Below are 18,231 nucleotides of genomic sequence, written 5' to 3' on the forward strand. Positions count from 1 at the left end.
TTAATCGAAGGAATGGAATGCAAAGTACACAAAATTACATATCTCTAGTGATAGAGACTATTGTGAGCCGGCTGAGTAGATCCTAGGAGTCTGTTTACTTCTGCCACTAAGCAGTAATCATTGCTTTGGTAACCATCTAATACAAAGTGAACAGTGAGGTCGTATCTAAGCAATATTCAAGCAATAAAAAAAAAGTTAAGGTGATAAATACAAGATCTTTACCGTATCAGTAAACTCGAAAATTCCTTTGAGCTTGAAGTTGATGACCGGGTTTAGTTTGTTCTCAAACTCCAGATTGACATTAGTTCCCTTAACTCCACCTTTGAGAGACGCGAAATTCTTAACAGCTACATCAAAGTCGAATTCCCTTGTCTGAGGCTGGTTGGCTGCATGACCAGTTATCTGTAAAGGCTCCTCAGTATTCGGTAGATTAATCTGTACTCCTTCTAAGCTGTACCGAGTGATTTGCCCGTTCGATTCCTTCACCATTTGACCGTCAACTTTGATCTCATGCTTTTTACCTCCATCTTCTGCCAATTGGTATTCTAAAATTGGTTTGTAGACGCTGCGTTGGGCATTGCCTTGAACAGCGAATCCGGCCTTAGCATAGTACTCCAGACTATCGATTTTGGCCTTAACTAAGGCGACCATCTCGTTGGGCTTGTTGTAAGCCGAGATTTGAGCATGCAGGATCTTAATTGGTGAGTCCAGAGCTATTTGCAGGCCAACCTCGTGATCGTTGTAGACTACTTCTCCGGTTAATTGTGTGCGACGGTTTCGAGATCCTAAAAGAAAAAAGACGTAAAAATAAAAATCTTGTGTTTTTTTTTGCATTTCATCTCCCTAACCACTAAACTGAACACTAAAATTGTTTTGTATCTCAGAATTTTTCTCTAAAAAGTCAAAATAATCTTTAAATTCAAGTGAGTTCAAACTATTGTGTATTCGAAAAAAAAAAAATGGTGCTTTCAAAAAATAATTGAGAAGTTTTACAAATACTTTTTGACTCAATAATACTTTGTTGGGATATATTATGCGGGTTTGCGTAGTTCTAATGCTGGGTTAGAACCCTGCTTAGAAGCAGAAGTTAAAATAACCAAGAAACTCATCATAAATAGGGTGTAGGTTAATTACCTTCGGCATCGAAAAGCAATTCGAAGCTGCGTTTACCAGCGCCTTTGTCTTCTCTTACAACACCCTTGATGTGATATCCACGAAGATCATTCTTCTCTAAGACCACCTTAACCTTAGCAGAACCGGAAAGCGGGAACCGAGCCAGGAATTGCGTGATGGAGTCGTCGCTAGGACCTCGTTTGTCTTCTGCAAAAAAATCGATCTTGTAATATCTTCTTTAATATTTATTCAAGAACATTTGATTGGTTGATTGAATGAAATTAATCCACTTGAACAGCATCCTTAGTTGTAGTTCTAGTGAAGATATCAAATTAGTAAATTAAATCAAATTGGTTTGGACTTACTTGAAATAGCGAATGGTGTTGTGAATTCAGTGCAAAGTGTGAGTCCAAGAACGCTTGAAAGTTGATCGAAACAGGCTGGATATTCCTTCGGGGCTGTTCCTATTTTAATAGGAACATATTTCTCGTTCTGTCCCCTCTCGGCGGTTACGTAAAGCAGATCGTTGGAGGCAACTAGAAGCTCTTGCTTATCGACAGGCAGGGCCAGTTGCAAATCGAATCCACGACCATTTTCCAAAACTTTAGCTATGACATGGACTCCAGTTGAAGAACGCAATGTAGTCGAAACTTTTAGCCCAGTAGTGACAGCGTAAGCGTCTACCAAAAACGCTCCTGCGATCTCTAGGTCAGTGCTAGGAATGAATTTGACGTCAATTTTGGCATTTTGTGGGGAGTATATGATTTGACGTACATCGATGTTAGTGGCCAGATCTAATTTGGCAGTGGCCGAACCAACCAAGTTGAGGTGGAGAGGAAGACCAGTTGAAGTTGGGTATGCTAGTTCAGCGTCGAGGAATAAGAGATGAGTCCGGAAATCAGTCTGAAAAATAAATTTGAAATTAACATTCAGTTTTTGTTTTAATTTGAGTAAAGAAACTTTAAGCATAAAGGTTTATTTGAAGAGATAGTGTAGTTTTAGTTAAGTTGATATTATTAATAATTGTCCATAATTTATTAGCACCAGATTTCAAGATTCGGTGTTGTTCCTTTACATAGTCTATAAAATATATAATCTATGAATACAGTTAAGTTGATATTATTAATAATTGTCCATAATTTATTAGCACCAGATTTCAAGATTCGGTGTTGTTCCTTTACATAGTCTATAAAATATATAATCTATGAATACAGTTCTTTATAAGAAATACTTTTTTATGTGTTAGTACCAAAACTAGTCTTATTGACTACGTCACAATTATATAAGATTAAATTGAGGTACCTGGAAATGTTTCAGCTTGTTAATACCACTGCTACATGTGCCAAGGATATCATCCAGGATCTTGTTGAAGTCGAATCCTTTGTCGTCACCGAAGGATAGGAAGACGGCGTCAGTACCGAAGAGTTTCACGAAAATGTCCAGATCCAACTCATTGTTGTATGGAGCTGCTTCCGCTTTGAGCTAAAATGTATGTCCAGTATTTAACAAAAACTAGGATGAGTGAAACGGTAGGATGGGTAGAAATGGGGAAAATAAAATAGGACTGATGACAAAAAATTCAATTAAAAAAACACAAGAAATAGGACATGCAATTTCACACCTTAAATAGTATTACACTATTATTTAATGTCCAATTATTAATTCAATTGATTATCTACCAGTCTTACTATATCATTAACATTTTAGATTATATTCATAGTGGATCATGCAATACAAAAAGTTTTTATTTTTGGTTCAGAGTTTATTTGGATGGTACAGATATTCTTAATTCCATAACAAATGGATATCCACTTACGTTTTTGTCAAACGAATCAATTTCCGTCTTGACAGATCTACGTCCTCTCGTTAGTCCATCTTCCACCTTCTTCTTAGCTTCTTCGAACCTCTTGACCAGACTATCGTAAATAGCTTGAGGGCTTTCCGTACGTAGGAAGCTCTTGGGACCCAAGAAATGTTCAAGAACGCGGTCCAAGTTACCTTGGCGACCTCCAAACTGAAAAATTGATTTAACCATTGGTATAAGAGATTTTCCCAAAAAGTATTATAAGAATAACTACTGCCAATGCACGATGCATTTAATGTTGCCCCATTAAGCGGTGCTTTTAGGTACCACAAGCACTGATCACCGTCCTCGTCGAACCCGTCGTTGACGACGAAGGGTTCGACGAGTGAATTAACCCATAGACACAGCCCACTGAGATTCTCGCCGGATCTTCTCAGTGGGTCGCGTTTGCGATCCGGTGGTAGATTCTGTGAGTCACTGCTCTTGCTAGGGCTAGTGTTAGCAACACTAACGGTTTGAGCCCCGTGAGCTCACCTACTCGTTAAGTAGAATTCGAAATAGTCTCTCAAGACTATCAGCATAGGTAGGGATTTAAAAAAAAAAGTTAAGCTAGTAAATAATAAAAGCTCATTATTAGATTCCCTACTTGTATTTTCTATTACAAGCCTCAATATATTGCAATTTACTCAACATTGACCATAGTCCTCTTTAAATTTCCGGTTGGATACGGCACGAAGAGAATTCTCTTCCATAGGATCTTCCATAGAAGATTGCTTGTAGACAATAAAAATATATTTACCTCCAAGACATTGAAGTCGTGACCGAATAGCGACACTGTTAAGTTGAAGTTGACTGATCTTGGTAGGTACGAGTCTTGGGAGTATATTACTGTTTCGTCGACACTTCCACCGGCACCAAGAGCGTCTATGTTATACGACATCTCCCGGTAGAAGGAGTATTTTCTGTGGGAAAAAAATATCATAAGTTACTACTACTATTACTAGTAGGACTTTTTGTGAATCCGTGCGGGTAGGTACCACCACCGTGCCTATTTCTGCCGTGAAGCAGTAATGCGTTTCGGTTTGAAGGGTGAGGCAGCCGTTTTAAGTATACTGAGACCTTAGAACTTATATCTCAAGGTGGGTGGCACACTTACGTTGTAGATGTCTATGGGCTCCAGTAACCACTTAACACCAGGTGGGCTGTGAGCTCGTCCAACCCATATAAGCAATAAAAAAAAGTTTACATATCGAGGGGTGCAAGGGGGGAAGCCATTTATAGCTTAAGACTCGGAAAAAAAAATAACAAAAAAACTTCTTCATCTGTTTGAATGGGGTAAACTTAATTGAAATACAATAATTGTAAACATCGAATTGTATTGATATAATTTGTATAGAGGTAACCAAATAAGAGCTTTTCTTTATTTATTTTATCATAGCTAGCTATCATATATATGCTGTCTTTTCAGCTAGGTACAGAAATAATCTGGGCAGTATGTCAACAAAGATTCCCTTCTGGCTAAGCCTTTGCTCGCCCACCTGTCCTGGTGAAACTGGAAAGGCCTCCGGGTCACCAGTATTCCTTAAATCATAAAAAAAACAACCAAGATAACAAATCTTTTACCTGTCGTCAGAGTTGAACTTCTTTGGAGTACGGATGAGACCGTAGTGCTCGCGTGCCAGGCGTTTGTCAGGATTAGCCGAGGATCTGATGTGACGGAGTGACGACGAAATAAAATTGCCAACTGAAAAAAAATAAAAAAACAATATTTTTAATATGATCGTCATTTTATCATCAGGCATTATATCTAAGAACTTAGTTTGAAACCATATGCATTGGCCTCTTTCGATGCATGCCCTGTCATATTTATTTAACATAGCTATTGCCCACGATTCCGTCTGCGTGAAATAGTTACTTTGGCATAACGCTAAATTTTACCCCCACTTCATTTACGAAGAAAGTGAAAATATTTTTGAATTATAGAATGTTAAGGAGCTATTTAAACCCCTATTTTGAAACCTTATTTATTGGTGCTCCTTTTGTATTGGCCTTACCGTGATGTTATATAGCCTATAGCCTTTCTCGATAAATGAGCTATCTAACACTGAAATAATTTTTCACATCGGACCAGTAGTTCCTGAGATTAGCGCGCTCAAACAAAGAAACTCTACAGCTTTATAATATTAAGTACCAGCGACCCGCCCTCGCTTCGCTTCGGAAACTATAATATATTATTGATTTCTCCACTATGTAATGGTTGTTATTATACATATAAACTTTTCTCTTCACTCACTCTATCTATTAAAAAAAACCGCATCAAAATCCGTTGCGTAGTTTTAAAGATTTAAGCATACATAGGGACAGACAGATATAGGGACAGAGAAAGCGACTTTGTTTTATACTATGTGGTGATAGATATTGAGGGGGTAAAACGCTATTTGGTTTAAGCGATATGCGACATTTATTTTTGTAATTAAAGGATCGTTTGATTTGATTAGGATCAACAGTTCGATGTTTTCGAACTCAAAGACATCATGAGGTGGATAACGCCACAATATCACTGCCTTGCGGTAAGAATTGTTATGATAGTGTTACCTATTAATTCGCGAGTACAATCCGCTCTTATATTTAAAAATATTAACAGAGCAGAACATACAGCACATGCTTTGTACGCTTGTTAATTTCCAATAACAGAGAGTAGGTGTCCGTGAATCCCAAACTAAGCAGAAAATTTATGTCTTAAGCCAATGAAATACCTTGGTGGACTGGCTCGTTGTCAAGCAAGTTCTTGATCTCGTTAGCTGAATGGCCGCAAGGACACTCGATCACAGCCAAATAAGCCTTGATACGAATCTCTGAGTCGAGTTGACGGTTCTTCAAAATGTCCAGAGAAATTTTCTTGACCTGTTGAAGAATAACCGAATAAGTCACATCCACAAACTAGGAATCCCTGTAGTATAGGAATCAGAGACTGATATACGTACTTAAGCAGTCAAAGGAGAAACAAACCATATCACACAAATATGTGCCCGATTTGGGAATGGAAACTTATGACCCTCGACCCTCTACTTATCAGTCAGGGATGACAACTAATAAACCACTGAGTCAGGCAGTCAAGCCGGATATGAATATCGAAATACTTTAAAAAAAAAGTGTCAATTCATTTATTGGTCAGAGCTGATGAGAAACAAGAGCTCTTGAATTTCTACCGAAAACCGATTCTATCCCGAACAGGGAGAACTCAGTCTTGGTGGTTCGCAGGATGATAACACTAAATTAATTTATTAATGTGTAAGAAAATCCCTTGACGCTGTCGATCCTAATAATTGCCGAATTAAATCATCAGACTTACCTTAGGACTGCAAGGGTCAGCATGGAACGCTTCGAGGACAGCAGCCCGAATCCTTGGTTTGACATTGTTGTCATTGACACACCGTACCAGCTTCTCAATCAAAGAGTTCTCCAAGTGTCTAATATTGCGGATACCTTTAAGCACAGCCACGACCTGTTTAAGAGACATACGACACAATTATTATTACTGCCTTATGATCAGGAAACTAATGTAAAGTTGTGAACCGATATTATATTGCCACTGGAAATTACACCTTGAAACCTAATGCATAAATATTGATCAGAATAGCGTTAGCTCCTAATCTAAAGAGAAGCTAAGACTAGTAACGACTGGCGGTACGTCAATAGCTCTGTTAATGAATCACTATATTCCTTCATCATGGTAATAGCTTGTAAATATAAGTCATCATGAGTACACTGGATCTCGTACCAATAAATTATAGTACTCACTGTATCTTCTTCTGTTTTACTCTTAGGCTTGCAGTGGAGTTTGGAGCCGAATTTCTGACTAATAGCCACTACTCCGTCAGCCTTCGAGCTATGGCATTCATGTTCACGGCAGTACGCACCAGCGAGAGCTCCAGCACCAAGGTAGACGTCTTTTGGTAAGTTCGGTAGATCCAAAAGACCCTGCTCAAAAAAAAACCAACATGAAATAAATGGTCTTTTTAGCTGTATCCTCGTGAAGTAAGTCTTTGCTAGAAGCAAGCCAGAAAATTTCAATGACTTTTAATTTTCTATTAATTAATATTTAAAATCTATCGTTGCTATACTATGCAGTAATCAGCAGTTTATGATTCTCGTATTAGTTGTTATAGGTGATTACGAGATTGTAATTGATTACTTAATTATGTGTCGATACGGCTTACTGAGTTACGAGACAATAACGGGAATCATAGCAATAGAGTCAATACGTTGACGACGAAGCTTTGGTTCCTGTCAAAGCATTGTTGAATATGAAAGTCTTACCGCAGCAGCTTTTAGGGCATCGTTGTTGACGTGTCTTGCGTTCCCGAGAGACAAGAAGACCAGCTGCTGTTCTAGTTGCGACAGCTGTCTAGTCTTTAGAATCAGGATGGATGCTTCGATGCTATCGCCGGTACCAGCGCGGAGTAGGGCATCAAGGAACACGCGTCTGGTGGGAGAAATTTTTGAAGTGATTTATTTTGAAGGCTTTAAATAAAATGGCTACAATGAAACGTGAAACGTTGTTGATCTACTTACTGGTGGTAGGACCTCTTGTGAGTCCACGCGGGTAGGTACCACCGCCCTGCCTATTTCTGCCGTGAAGCAGTAATGCGTTTCGGTTTGAAGGGCGGGGCAGCCGTTGTGACTATACTGAGACCTTAGAACTTATATCTCAAGGTGTGCGGCGCATTTACGTTGTAGATGTCTATGGGCTCCAGTAACCGCTTAACACCAGGTGGGCTGTGAGCTCGTCCACACATCTAAGCAATAAAAAAAAAATTACGTCTGAATATCCAAATACGCATCTGCCTTGCAATGGATTAGAACAAGGTGACGACGTTAAATTAGCTAATAATTGACTGCCTAATTACTCTCTTATCTAAATATCAATTATCTCTAAATATCAAAACTACAAAAGCATGAATTAGCAGGGTGGCAGAACGAGCTGGTGGTAGTTAAATTAATATTTAAATCGATGATACTCACTTTTCTAAAGTATTCCCTTTGACTTGGTTGAAAACTTTGACCAGATCTTCCTTCTCGGTTCTACGCAAAATCTGAAAATATTTCATATGTGGTACATAAAATAAATGGAACTAAATATATATTTGAAGGGCTTTTAAGACATAAATTTCATATTATTTAACATTATTTATCTATCATGGTAGATAAAGAATATTAAACAAATGTTCGGGTTTATAAATAGCACCGTTGGTGGAATTAAGTTTTAATTTTATATTCATAAGCGCGTGTTTGAAAGTGTAATCAAAATCTTTTTTTTACCTAAACAGCATTTTAGTCATTCTATAGTAAAAAAATTATGTCGGAAATGCTGCCTTTTTACTTTCAATAATAGGGTATCAATTGATTTAATTCACAAGCAAGCTTTATTTTGTTAGCTCTCAAAATGCTGCTTATGTTGCGGCTTAAGTTTGAAGATGGTTCTGAAAAAAATAAAGTTAAGGCCTATTTTGGGAACAACCCTATGGATGCTGGGGACATCTCCGAGTGAGACAAATTTTTCGGGTGACAAAACATAATTGATCGAGATTATTAACCAAGCAACTGTGTGTTGCGGTAGTTGGCCAAACTGCAACCCCATATTACATACTGATGAGTGGAAGCTTGAGCCTGTGGCGGGTAGCTATCATATAACACAAAGATATTTGACAGATGCCTGAATCTCACTTACGACAATTTCAAGATAAGCTTGTGTATATATAATTTACGAACAACATTCGGGCCGTCGGGCTTCCGAGAAATATCACCAGGGTGGAATGCTTAACGACGAAAGGGAGATCTTCCACTGAGGGGGTTTTGTCTAAGCCACGCGAAGTCCGGGTCACTCGACCCACGCGCGCACGCTTTTTCTTGGTCGCGATCTTTTACTCATGCTTATGTGTTTAATATTGTTCCTAGACTTTCTACCGCTTTATCTGTGTCATTTGTTCTCCGTATTTTCTCCTTTTTAAAACGCTTTTATTAGCTTCAGACGTATGTATGTTTGTAACGGAATCTTTGAACATGATTTTGACCCCTTCAAAACGTCGGATTAACTCGAAATTTGGTATACTTATTAAGGACCAATGACAAGTCAATTTAAAAAAAATATATTGTAAAAATTTAATTTCAACTAAAAAATGCAAAATAAATAATAGTTTAAAAAAACTAACAAAATACGCTTTTATACAAAATCCAATTAAAAAATAGAAAATAAATTTTAATAAATTTGAATTAAAAATAGTGTAAGAAAAAATAAATTTTATTTTAAAAAAAGCACCCCAAGCTTTTTCTGGATATTATCAAAAGAACCCTTCTACTCATATCTGTTCACAAAATATTTATAACTACTTATACCATGCACCCCACGCTTTTTTTACAATAAAATCATGTTACTTTTTTTAAACTATTATTTATTTTCTTATAAATATACTTTGTGTTAATTGTCTATATATCGTATTACGAAATCCTTATTGTGCCACCCGCCACTGGTAACCTCACTAACACCTCCAAAGAGCCTTCAGTCGAACTTTCAGAAGGGCTACTTCACAAGTAATAAGATAAAATAACAATGCTCACTCTGACTAATTGAGCAAAACTCGATGCTGAGTTTGCTCCGACATTATTGGTAACGCTCTTGGCAACTTCTTTAACTGCTCCGAGACAAGCGTGGTCGTTCTTAGGGACTTTCTCTCCGCTGTGAGGATTCTCGAAGATAATGCTGTTAACGTCAGTGCATTTGCCTAGAAAAATTCAATCGTTAAGAATCTCATATCATTATTTTTAGTGTATTTCCATAAGATGCTTGAATTTGATTTATTTCTCTCGAATTGTGGGTAGAACACCAGCCAAATGGTCAGATCTGTTAAAGGAGTGGTTGGTGTTAGTCTATACCATACGGTCCCTGCCACCCATGATCGGACACTATGGAGGAAAGTCACACGTAGTCGCGATCCTTAGCAGTGAGGGAACGATGAAGATCTCTAATTTATGAAATTTGTAGAAAACCTATGTTCAGTGGCCGTTATGACTTGGAATATATGAAGGCCATAAGCAAGATATTCGAAGCCACGTGACCGTCCAAAATAATGGAAAGTATAAAATTACACAACTAAACTTTTTACTGGTGGTAAGACCTCCTGTGAATCCGTGCGGGTAGCTACCACTACCCTGCCTATTTCTGTCGTGAAGCAGTAACGCGTTTCGGTCTGAATGGTAGGGCAGCCGTTGTAACTATATTGAGATCTTAGAATTTATATCTCAAGGTGGGTGGCGCATTTACGTTGTAGATGTTTTTGTAACCACTTAACACTAGATGGGCTGTGAGCTCGTCCACACATATAAGCAACAAAAAAAAAAGATTTTATTTGCCAGATTATAAGATCGTCTTATTGACTAGAGAAACCCTCGGAATACTCACTCGAAGGAGCGACAGCTTTTCCTTTGCCAGTTAAAGTTAACTTGGTATGAACTTTAGCTCTAGCTCCGTTCTCTCCAATGGAGAAAGGCTTGTAAAGATATTCTTCAGTGGCAGCCACCTTCTCTGGTACACCGTTAATAACCTTGGACTCTACATTCAGCGTCGACTGAAGGACTTGCATATCCTTGACGCCCTGCAAGATTTAATTCGCTATTGCTTTTTTGTAAATTTCACGTGGCCAGTCCGCGTGGATTCTGTCCGCTGTTTTTAAGGCTAAATAAATAATTGTGTATATCAAACGTAATGAAGATTTAAGTATTTCCTACTTCAGGATGAATGACGCCATTTTTATGCCATTTCTAGTAATGATATAAAAAAAGGGATTAGTTAGATTAATTTCAATTCTACATCATAAAAATCGTATAGTAGACAAATCGTCGTTAACCATATTACGAGACAGTTGCTATTTGGAAACGGGGCACTTGTTCGATTTAGTTGAAAGCCTCAGTTGGGCATTTAAATTATTTATTAATTTATAACTTTATATACTAGATAGTATAAACTTACGGACTAAATAATAATAATAATGATGATTGGTTCGAAGTAAGTATCAGTTGAATGGAATATCTGAAATGTATTCAACTGATAATTATTTTTAATAAATGTATCTTTTTTATTTGATTGGTTTTGTTAATTTTGAGTATGTTTCAATGATACTATGTACACATATGGACTTGTTGTTGTCTGAAATAAAATAAATCATTCATTCATTCATTAATGCCATAGGCATTCTCTGAGTGAGCATTCTTAGGGGAGTACAGAGATGAACCTTGGTAGGTGTAGTGTTATAGTGTTATTAGGTATTGAAACATATGTATATATATATATAAAACATACATAATATTTATAGATACAAATACTTAAATAAATATATCTATATCTATACTAATATTATAAAGAGGAAAGATTTGTTTGTTTGTTTGTTTCGAATAGGCTCCGAAACTACTGGACCGATTTGAAAAATTCTTTTTCCATTAGAAGCCGACATTGTCCCTGATGAACATAGGCAACTTTTTTTAATTTTTATTTTATTTTATTTTTTTGGTTTCATGTGTGTTTTAATGTTTCCGAAGCGAAGCGAGGGCGGGTCGCTATATAATAATATAAATAAACATTATCAATTAGATGACTAGATGAATTATGTTGTTATTAAAGCCACAGCGAGTTCTGCCTATGTAAATAAAAATGTAATATAAACACTAACGGCATTAGGATTGACGTTGGAAATGATGATGTCGGATTTGCCCTGTTCTCGATGGGAGCACCGGGACAGGTCGCGGCTGCGGTGCACAATAACTGCTCCGCCTTCGTGTGAGGTCGACACTTCAGTAGGACAAATCCCAAACACGTCCACCTATGGGATGACGAATAATTTTGAGTTAATCCTAGCTTACCTGTATCTGGTCACTAAGTTCTTATCCCAAAAGATTTAAGTCACTAATTAGCTATGTCACTAATTATTATACAAATAAGTCAGATAATTTACTCGCGGTAGGACCTCTTGTGAGTCCGCACGGGTAGGTACCACAACCCTGCCTATTTCTGCCGTGAAGCAGTAATGCGTTTCGGTTTGAAGGATGGGGCAGCCGTTGTAACTATATTGATACCTTAGAACTTGTATCTCAAGGTGGATGGCGCATTTACGTTGTAGATGTCTATCGATGTCTATTGGCTCCAGTAACCACTTAGCACCAGGTGGGCTGTAAGCTCGTCCACCCATCTAAGTCAGTAATTATATAATATTTTTTTGTTTTTCATGACGAAACGTAGCAATGGATCTAGAAGTTATAGGTCAAGGGAGTGACATAGATCTTAATAGCAAAAAAGCATCCCACTCCTAGGTTAAGCTAAGTTTTAACACTTTTTGACAGTTGACCACGCGCGATTTCAATCCTTTGGTAGATTGAGCGAGGACTGCTCTTGCTAGGGCAGGGCTAGCAAGGTCTAACAGGCTTTGTCCTGGGAGGACCGTTAGGGTAAAGCCAGCCCCTCGAAACTACTGGCAGATAGGTGGGCAAACAAAAGGAACCTTACCTGTGTCGATGGTTTTTGTTCATTCTGCAGCAACGAGATGATGGCTCTTTTAATGTTCAACGATTGGCGTGTGTCGTCTTCCTCCGCGCAGATCTGTGGCTGGATCTTGCCGTCTTGGTAACCGAACTTGACCGGTTTTTTGATACCGGGTGGGCTCTCGTATTTCTGCAACGGAATCAAAGAGTGAGGAGTACGAATGGCAGCTAGGTTTTTCGATAAAGGCTATTTATGTTTGTGTTTCGAAGCGTTAGTCGTACACGAAGTCTCTGGTTTAAGGATCATAGTTTTATCAGTTTTCCTAACACCTTTTTCCACATTAACTGGAATCACCTTAGAACACCAAATGCTAACGACAAACTTGTGAAAGATGTCTATGGCGATGTGTAAGTTCTAGAGCTTCGTGCATCGTCGTGGCCTAAATGATAAGATGCCCGGTGCATTAGTATCCGTGGGTGGCGGTAATTATATTGTTGAAGTCTATGGGCTCCGGTGACCACTTAACGCCAGCTTCGCCGTGAGCTTGTCCACTCACCTATCTAAGCAATAAAAAAAATCAAAAAAGTTTTCAGAAAAATGTCTTATTTAAATTAATAATTAAGTTTGCTTAGCCCGTGTAAAGTAAACGTGTTTTATATTAAGATACTATATTCTAGATATATTTTATACTATAATATAGCATCGGTGGTTTGATTAAAGCAACCTCGCTCTTTCAATTAGAAGATATTTTAGATAAGCTATTTAGTTTTTCAATGAACGATTTTTATATTTTTTCTGATAAACTGGCGATAAGGGGGCCAGCAGCGATCATTTTCATCTGAGATTGTAGTAGTGATAAGAACAGCTCCACGTTATTTAATACAATACGTTGCACGAAATTATTTTTATGTGGAACATAACACTTGATCACAATCAATGAGGTTAATAAAACTATTGCTAGAGCATAGTCGCCAGACAAAAACAATAAATCATTTTAGGGACATTGGTAATCTGCCCTTATAAGGGCCTTAAATTTATCTACAATGTACAACCCACCTTTCCATCAGGCCCAGAGATGCTGAGCTTTTGCACATCCAACTGGTAGTTGCAGTTATTCAGTGCTGTCACTGAAACCTGACCTAAAAGCTTGACGCCGGTCTCCTGGTTGTCAGCGCCAGACAGGAAAATCGTGACCGACCCTTCGACTCCATAATTATACGTCTGCCCAGTTTGAAAGGTTGGGCCGGCAGGTGCTGGGGAAGACCAAAATCAATATTACTTTTTGGTGTATCATTAGGTTCTCGAATTCAGTATGAACTAGTCTGCTATAATTGACCACACTTTGGTCTTTTTTGGATGCAAACAAGACTTTGTCCGGCAGAGGCCCAAACTTGACGGCATAACTAATAGAAATAGAACAGTGTCAGTGGGTTAACCAGGTATGAACATATGTCAAAAAGATTACAGCAAAATAGTTCTTGGTTAGAGATGATGTTTGGCTAACGTTGGTTTAATGAAGAAATCAATTATTAAAAGATTTCTTCCTGTTCCATTCTTGAAATTGTATTTGGACGTACCATTCTTTTCTGATAATTCCAATCATAAAGCACCACATTCGGGCAGATATTGTCAAATATCGGGCCGAAATTCACATTCAATGTCCATGGTTCTCGGCTTAGTACCAGCAGCCATTAAATTATTAGTCCAACGAAAGTAGGTACTTTATAATAATTGCGGTCTGTTCCGACGAGCACGATAAGAGTCCCAGGTCGTTTTCAAAGGCCACGAATAAACAAAGGAAAGCGTTGACATTGCTTACACGGAGACAAGGAACAGTAATTACGCATTAAGATAAAGTAATTAATGAACTTACATGCTTTGCACGCCAACGAGCATTTATCTGAAACAAATAATATTGTATTTAGCGAATAATCTCAAGAAATTCATGAAGTTAATAATTCGTGATCATTTTTGTTGAGCTGTGAAAAAAATCAAACCCGCAAAATTATAATTTGCGTAATTACTGGTGGTAGGACCTCATGTGAGCCCGCACGGGTAGGTACCATCACCCCGCCTATTTCTGCTGTGAAGCAGTAATGCGTTTCGGCTTGAAGTGTGGGGCAGCCGTTGTAACTATACAGAGACCTTAGAACTTATATCTCAAGGTGGGTGGCGCATTTGCATTGTAAATGTCTATGGGCTCCAGTAACCATTTAACATCAGGTGGGCTGTGAGCTCGTCCAACCATCTAAGCAATAAAAAAAAAGGTGTGATTCGATATGGTTTTTTGCTGGGTGAACATCATCCGGGTATATTCAGTTTAGTCATTTAGAATCTCATTTAACTCGCGGCGCACTCTGAGCTGGGAGTCTTGTTGGAGATTTGGCAGCGGCTGAAAACCGCCCGTTTCGTATTAAGCGGTACACGTGGTTTATTACGTGATCGCAGTCCGACTCTTCAAATCGGAAAGCACAAACAGTACACTTAAAGCTTTAAGGTTAATAATTCGATGTAACACAATTTTATTAAAAGTACTTTTTTTTAAGCCAATGACCATGAGAGCTGTAAAATATTTGAAAATTTTAAATAATGTAAGGTGACAATAAAATATGCGAAAGTAAAATTAGTTTCAATCATGTCCACGACAAATCAAATAAAATACCAAAACTTATTTACTAAGAAGTTTTTTTTTTATTGCTTATATGGATGTACGAGCTCACAGCCCACCTGCTGTTAAGTGGTTACTGGAGCCCATAGACATTCACAACGTAAATGCGCCACCCATCCTGAGATACAAGTTCTAAGGTCTCAAGTATAGTTACAACGGCTACCCCACCCTTCAAACCGAAACGCATTACTGCTCCACGGCAGAAATAAGCAGGGTGGTGGTACCTACCCGCGCGGACCCACAAGAGGTCCTACCACCAGTAAAAGTACGGTTCAAATATCCAATCAAAGTAGTATATATGGAATAATTTGTGAATATTAATTAGAAATTTATCAAACGGCAAGTAAATCAAAGAAAATACTAAAAAATATTTACTAAGAAGTACGGTTCCAATATCCGATCAAAGTACTGTATATGGAATAATTGTGGATATTAATTAGAAATTTATCAAACGGCAAGAAAATCAAAGAAAATACTAAAAATTATTTACTAAGAAGTATGGTTCCAATATCCAATCAAAGTAGCGTATATGGAATAATTGTGAATATTAATTAGAAATTTATCAAACGCCAAGAAAATCAAAGAAAATACTAAAAATTATTTACTAAGAAATACGGTTCAAATATCCAATCAAAATATGGAATAATTTGTGAATTTTATTTAACCGTAGGTAGCGACTTGGCTCTGTTCCTGGCATTGCTGAAGTCCATGGGCGACGGTAACCACTTACCATCGGATGGGCCGTATGCTCGTCTGCCTACAAGGGCAATAAAAAAAAATAGAAATTTATCTAAGGGTAAGGTTTAAGGTAAGTTTTCGATTTGAGCAACACTCTTACGAATCCGGTTCCTAGTTCGTTATCTTATCTTTATCGTCAATTAAACAATAGTTTAGTTTTGTTTTTTCGTCAGCATCCGTGTGTGGTCAGGTCAGGCGATGATTAAAACTCGATCGATAAGCAGTGTTTAATTTAATGGCTATGGACATTGTTAATAAAAATATGATAGCTCACAACCGACGGTTGACGTTTTACTACCGTGTCTAATAGACACTGTCTATGTTTGTGGCAATAATGATGGATGAACAAAACGAGAGGCTAGTCTTGTCTACGAGCAGACTAGACAAGACCACAGCTCTAGTCTTAATAATTGCTCAATTATCTGAAAAAAACGGTAGGCAGCGGCTTGGCTCTGCCCCTGGCATCGCTGAAGTCCATGGGCGACGGTAACCACTCACCATCAGTAGGGCCGTATGCTCTCCTGCCTATAAGGGCAATAAACAAATAAAAAACTAAATCAACTGACACTTTACTACCTGTTTTTTAGAAATTACTATTATATTAATAAAATAGAATTTACATAGGAGCATATATTAAAAAAGTTTTAATAACATGTTATTCACATTAAATTCTTTTTTTGGAGACAGAAAAAAAAGGAATGCGCTCCAATGCCTGTAGGAATCACGAAGTGGGGTCTGCTTTTAAGTTGAGATCACTTTTCTTAAAGGGCGACAGGTCTCTGCAACAGTATGCGATCGTAGAATGCCCCTTCATCTCAAGGGAAAAATTTACAAAACGATCATAAAGCCTGTTGTGCTGTATGGATCTGAATACTGGGCAAAAGTAAAGCATGAAAGAGGAGTGCATGCGGCAGAGATGGGAATGTTGAGATGGATGTGTGGAGTAACAAGAATGGACAAGATAAAGAATGTATATCAGAGGAAGTGTGAAAGTAGCCCCGGTAAACAACAAATTAAAGAGCGGACGGTTAGCGTGGTATGCACATGTGATGCGTATAGAGAAGATGCATGTGACTGGGAGATGTATAGAAATGGTAGTGCCAGGTAGAGGGAGAAAAGATCGACCGAAGAAGACATGGATGGAGTATGTGAATGACGATATGAGAGAGAGAGGAGTGAGCGTTGAGATGACGGCTTATAGAAGAGAATGGAAGAGAAAAATTAGCTGTGCCGACCCCACCTAGTGGGATAAGGTGGAGAAAAAGAAGAAGAAAACTTATTATTGGATGGTTGGTTGATTTTGTATACTAGCCGATAAAAAGCACTAAGAGGTTCACCCTATGAACCTAAATTTTTACCTTAATAATGTGTGTAAGCACATGTATTTTTATATTATAGTGAAACACAAAAACGTTAATTGCCAATGCCAGTGCCTCTGTTTGGCAATCGATTTAGTAGTTTTCAGTTAGTAATTTTTTTTTTTCGGCTAGGTGTCGAACCTCCTACGAGGTCCCCGCGCAAAAGGGGCGCGCGGGGTATGTGAGACTCAACGATCTGCATGGTGTTGTGAGCAGACCGCGGGCCCAAGGATTTTAGAGCCCACCCACTAAACGACTCCCCTGCACTCTTACACCCGACGTCCGATCCCTTCCGAGGCCAGAACCCGGATGAGGTATGGGGGTTACCGCGGTCAACACTACAACCAGACAGCGCGTCTCACCCCAAGGACGCCCAGCCGACGGAGCCTTCTAAGCGAATCGAAGGCTCTGAAACGTCGGCCGTCTCGGTACGGCAGTCCGTCAGGCCGCCCAGACGGTGCCGCTGATGTCCCGGAATACCCTGCTGGACCAGAACCAGCCTGCCGGGTCGGGACGCGATACACCGCCGACTGGGTGTACTTTTTTTTTTTTTTTTTTTCTCGGGCCGGGGTCCGAACCTTCTACGAGGTCCCCGCGCCTAGGGGGCGCGCGGGGTATGTGAGACTCAACGATCTGCAGGTGTTGAGAGCAGATCGCGGGCCCAAGGATTTTAGGGCCCACCCACTAAACGACTCCCCTGCACTCTTACACCCGACGTCCGATCTCCGTCCGGGGTCAGAACCCGTTCAGAGTAGGGGGGTTCCCGCGGTCAACACTACAACCAGACACGCGGCGCCACCCCGAGGACGCCCGACCGACGGGTCGTCGAGGCGATAGTCGACGACCAACGACGTCAGTCTCCGCGGTACGGCGGCCCTACCAGGCCGCCCGGGCGGTGCTGCTGGTGTTCCGGGATACCCCGCTGGGCCAGAACCAGCCTGCCGGGTCGGAACGCGATACACCGCCGACCGGGTTGCTCTTCAACAGTATGTTCGGCGACGACAGCGACGACGAAAATGCG

The 18,231-nt window shown here is 39.2% G+C and overlaps 1 protein-coding gene across 3 annotated transcripts in view; it reads right to left on the reverse strand.

Annotated features, from left to right (window-relative positions):
* Window positions 1–18,231, reverse strand: part of apolpp (retinoid- and fatty-acid binding glycoprotein apolipophorin) — a 92,542-nt gene that overhangs the window by 29,235 nt on the left and 45,076 nt on the right. For all 3 annotated transcript variants that reach the window (XM_089739842.1, XM_089739841.1, XM_089739840.1), the window contains exons 2-19: window positions 14,320–14,346; window positions 13,503–13,699; window positions 12,471–12,635; window positions 11,641–11,790; window positions 10,377–10,569; window positions 9,536–9,699; window positions 7,943–8,013; window positions 7,238–7,403; window positions 6,719–6,898; window positions 6,270–6,422; window positions 5,674–5,821; window positions 4,541–4,661; window positions 3,717–3,879; window positions 2,930–3,127; window positions 2,416–2,595; window positions 1,479–2,016; window positions 1,135–1,320; window positions 223–785 (exon numbers count right to left, since the gene is read on the reverse strand). In XM_089739842.1, the coding sequence (XP_089595968.1) occupies window positions 223–785; window positions 1,135–1,320; window positions 1,479–2,016; window positions 2,416–2,595; window positions 2,930–3,127; window positions 3,717–3,879; window positions 4,541–4,661; window positions 5,674–5,821; window positions 6,270–6,422; window positions 6,719–6,898; window positions 7,238–7,403; window positions 7,943–8,013; window positions 9,536–9,699; window positions 10,377–10,557 (3,012 nt within the window). In that variant the 5' untranslated portion in view covers window positions 10,558–10,569; window positions 11,641–11,790; window positions 12,471–12,635; window positions 13,503–13,699; window positions 14,320–14,346. The remainder of the gene's footprint in view (window positions 1–222; window positions 786–1,134; window positions 1,321–1,478; window positions 2,017–2,415; window positions 2,596–2,929; window positions 3,128–3,716; window positions 3,880–4,540; window positions 4,662–5,673; window positions 5,822–6,269; window positions 6,423–6,718; window positions 6,899–7,237; window positions 7,404–7,942; window positions 8,014–9,535; window positions 9,700–10,376; window positions 10,570–11,640; window positions 11,791–12,470; window positions 12,636–13,502; window positions 13,700–14,319; window positions 14,347–18,231) is intronic.

Source organism: Bombyx mandarina, chromosome A1, assembly GCF_030267445.1.
Source record: "Bombyx mandarina strain Sakado chromosome A1, ASM3026744v2".
Classification (NCBI taxonomy): Eukaryota; Metazoa; Arthropoda; class Insecta; order Lepidoptera; family Bombycidae; genus Bombyx; species Bombyx mandarina.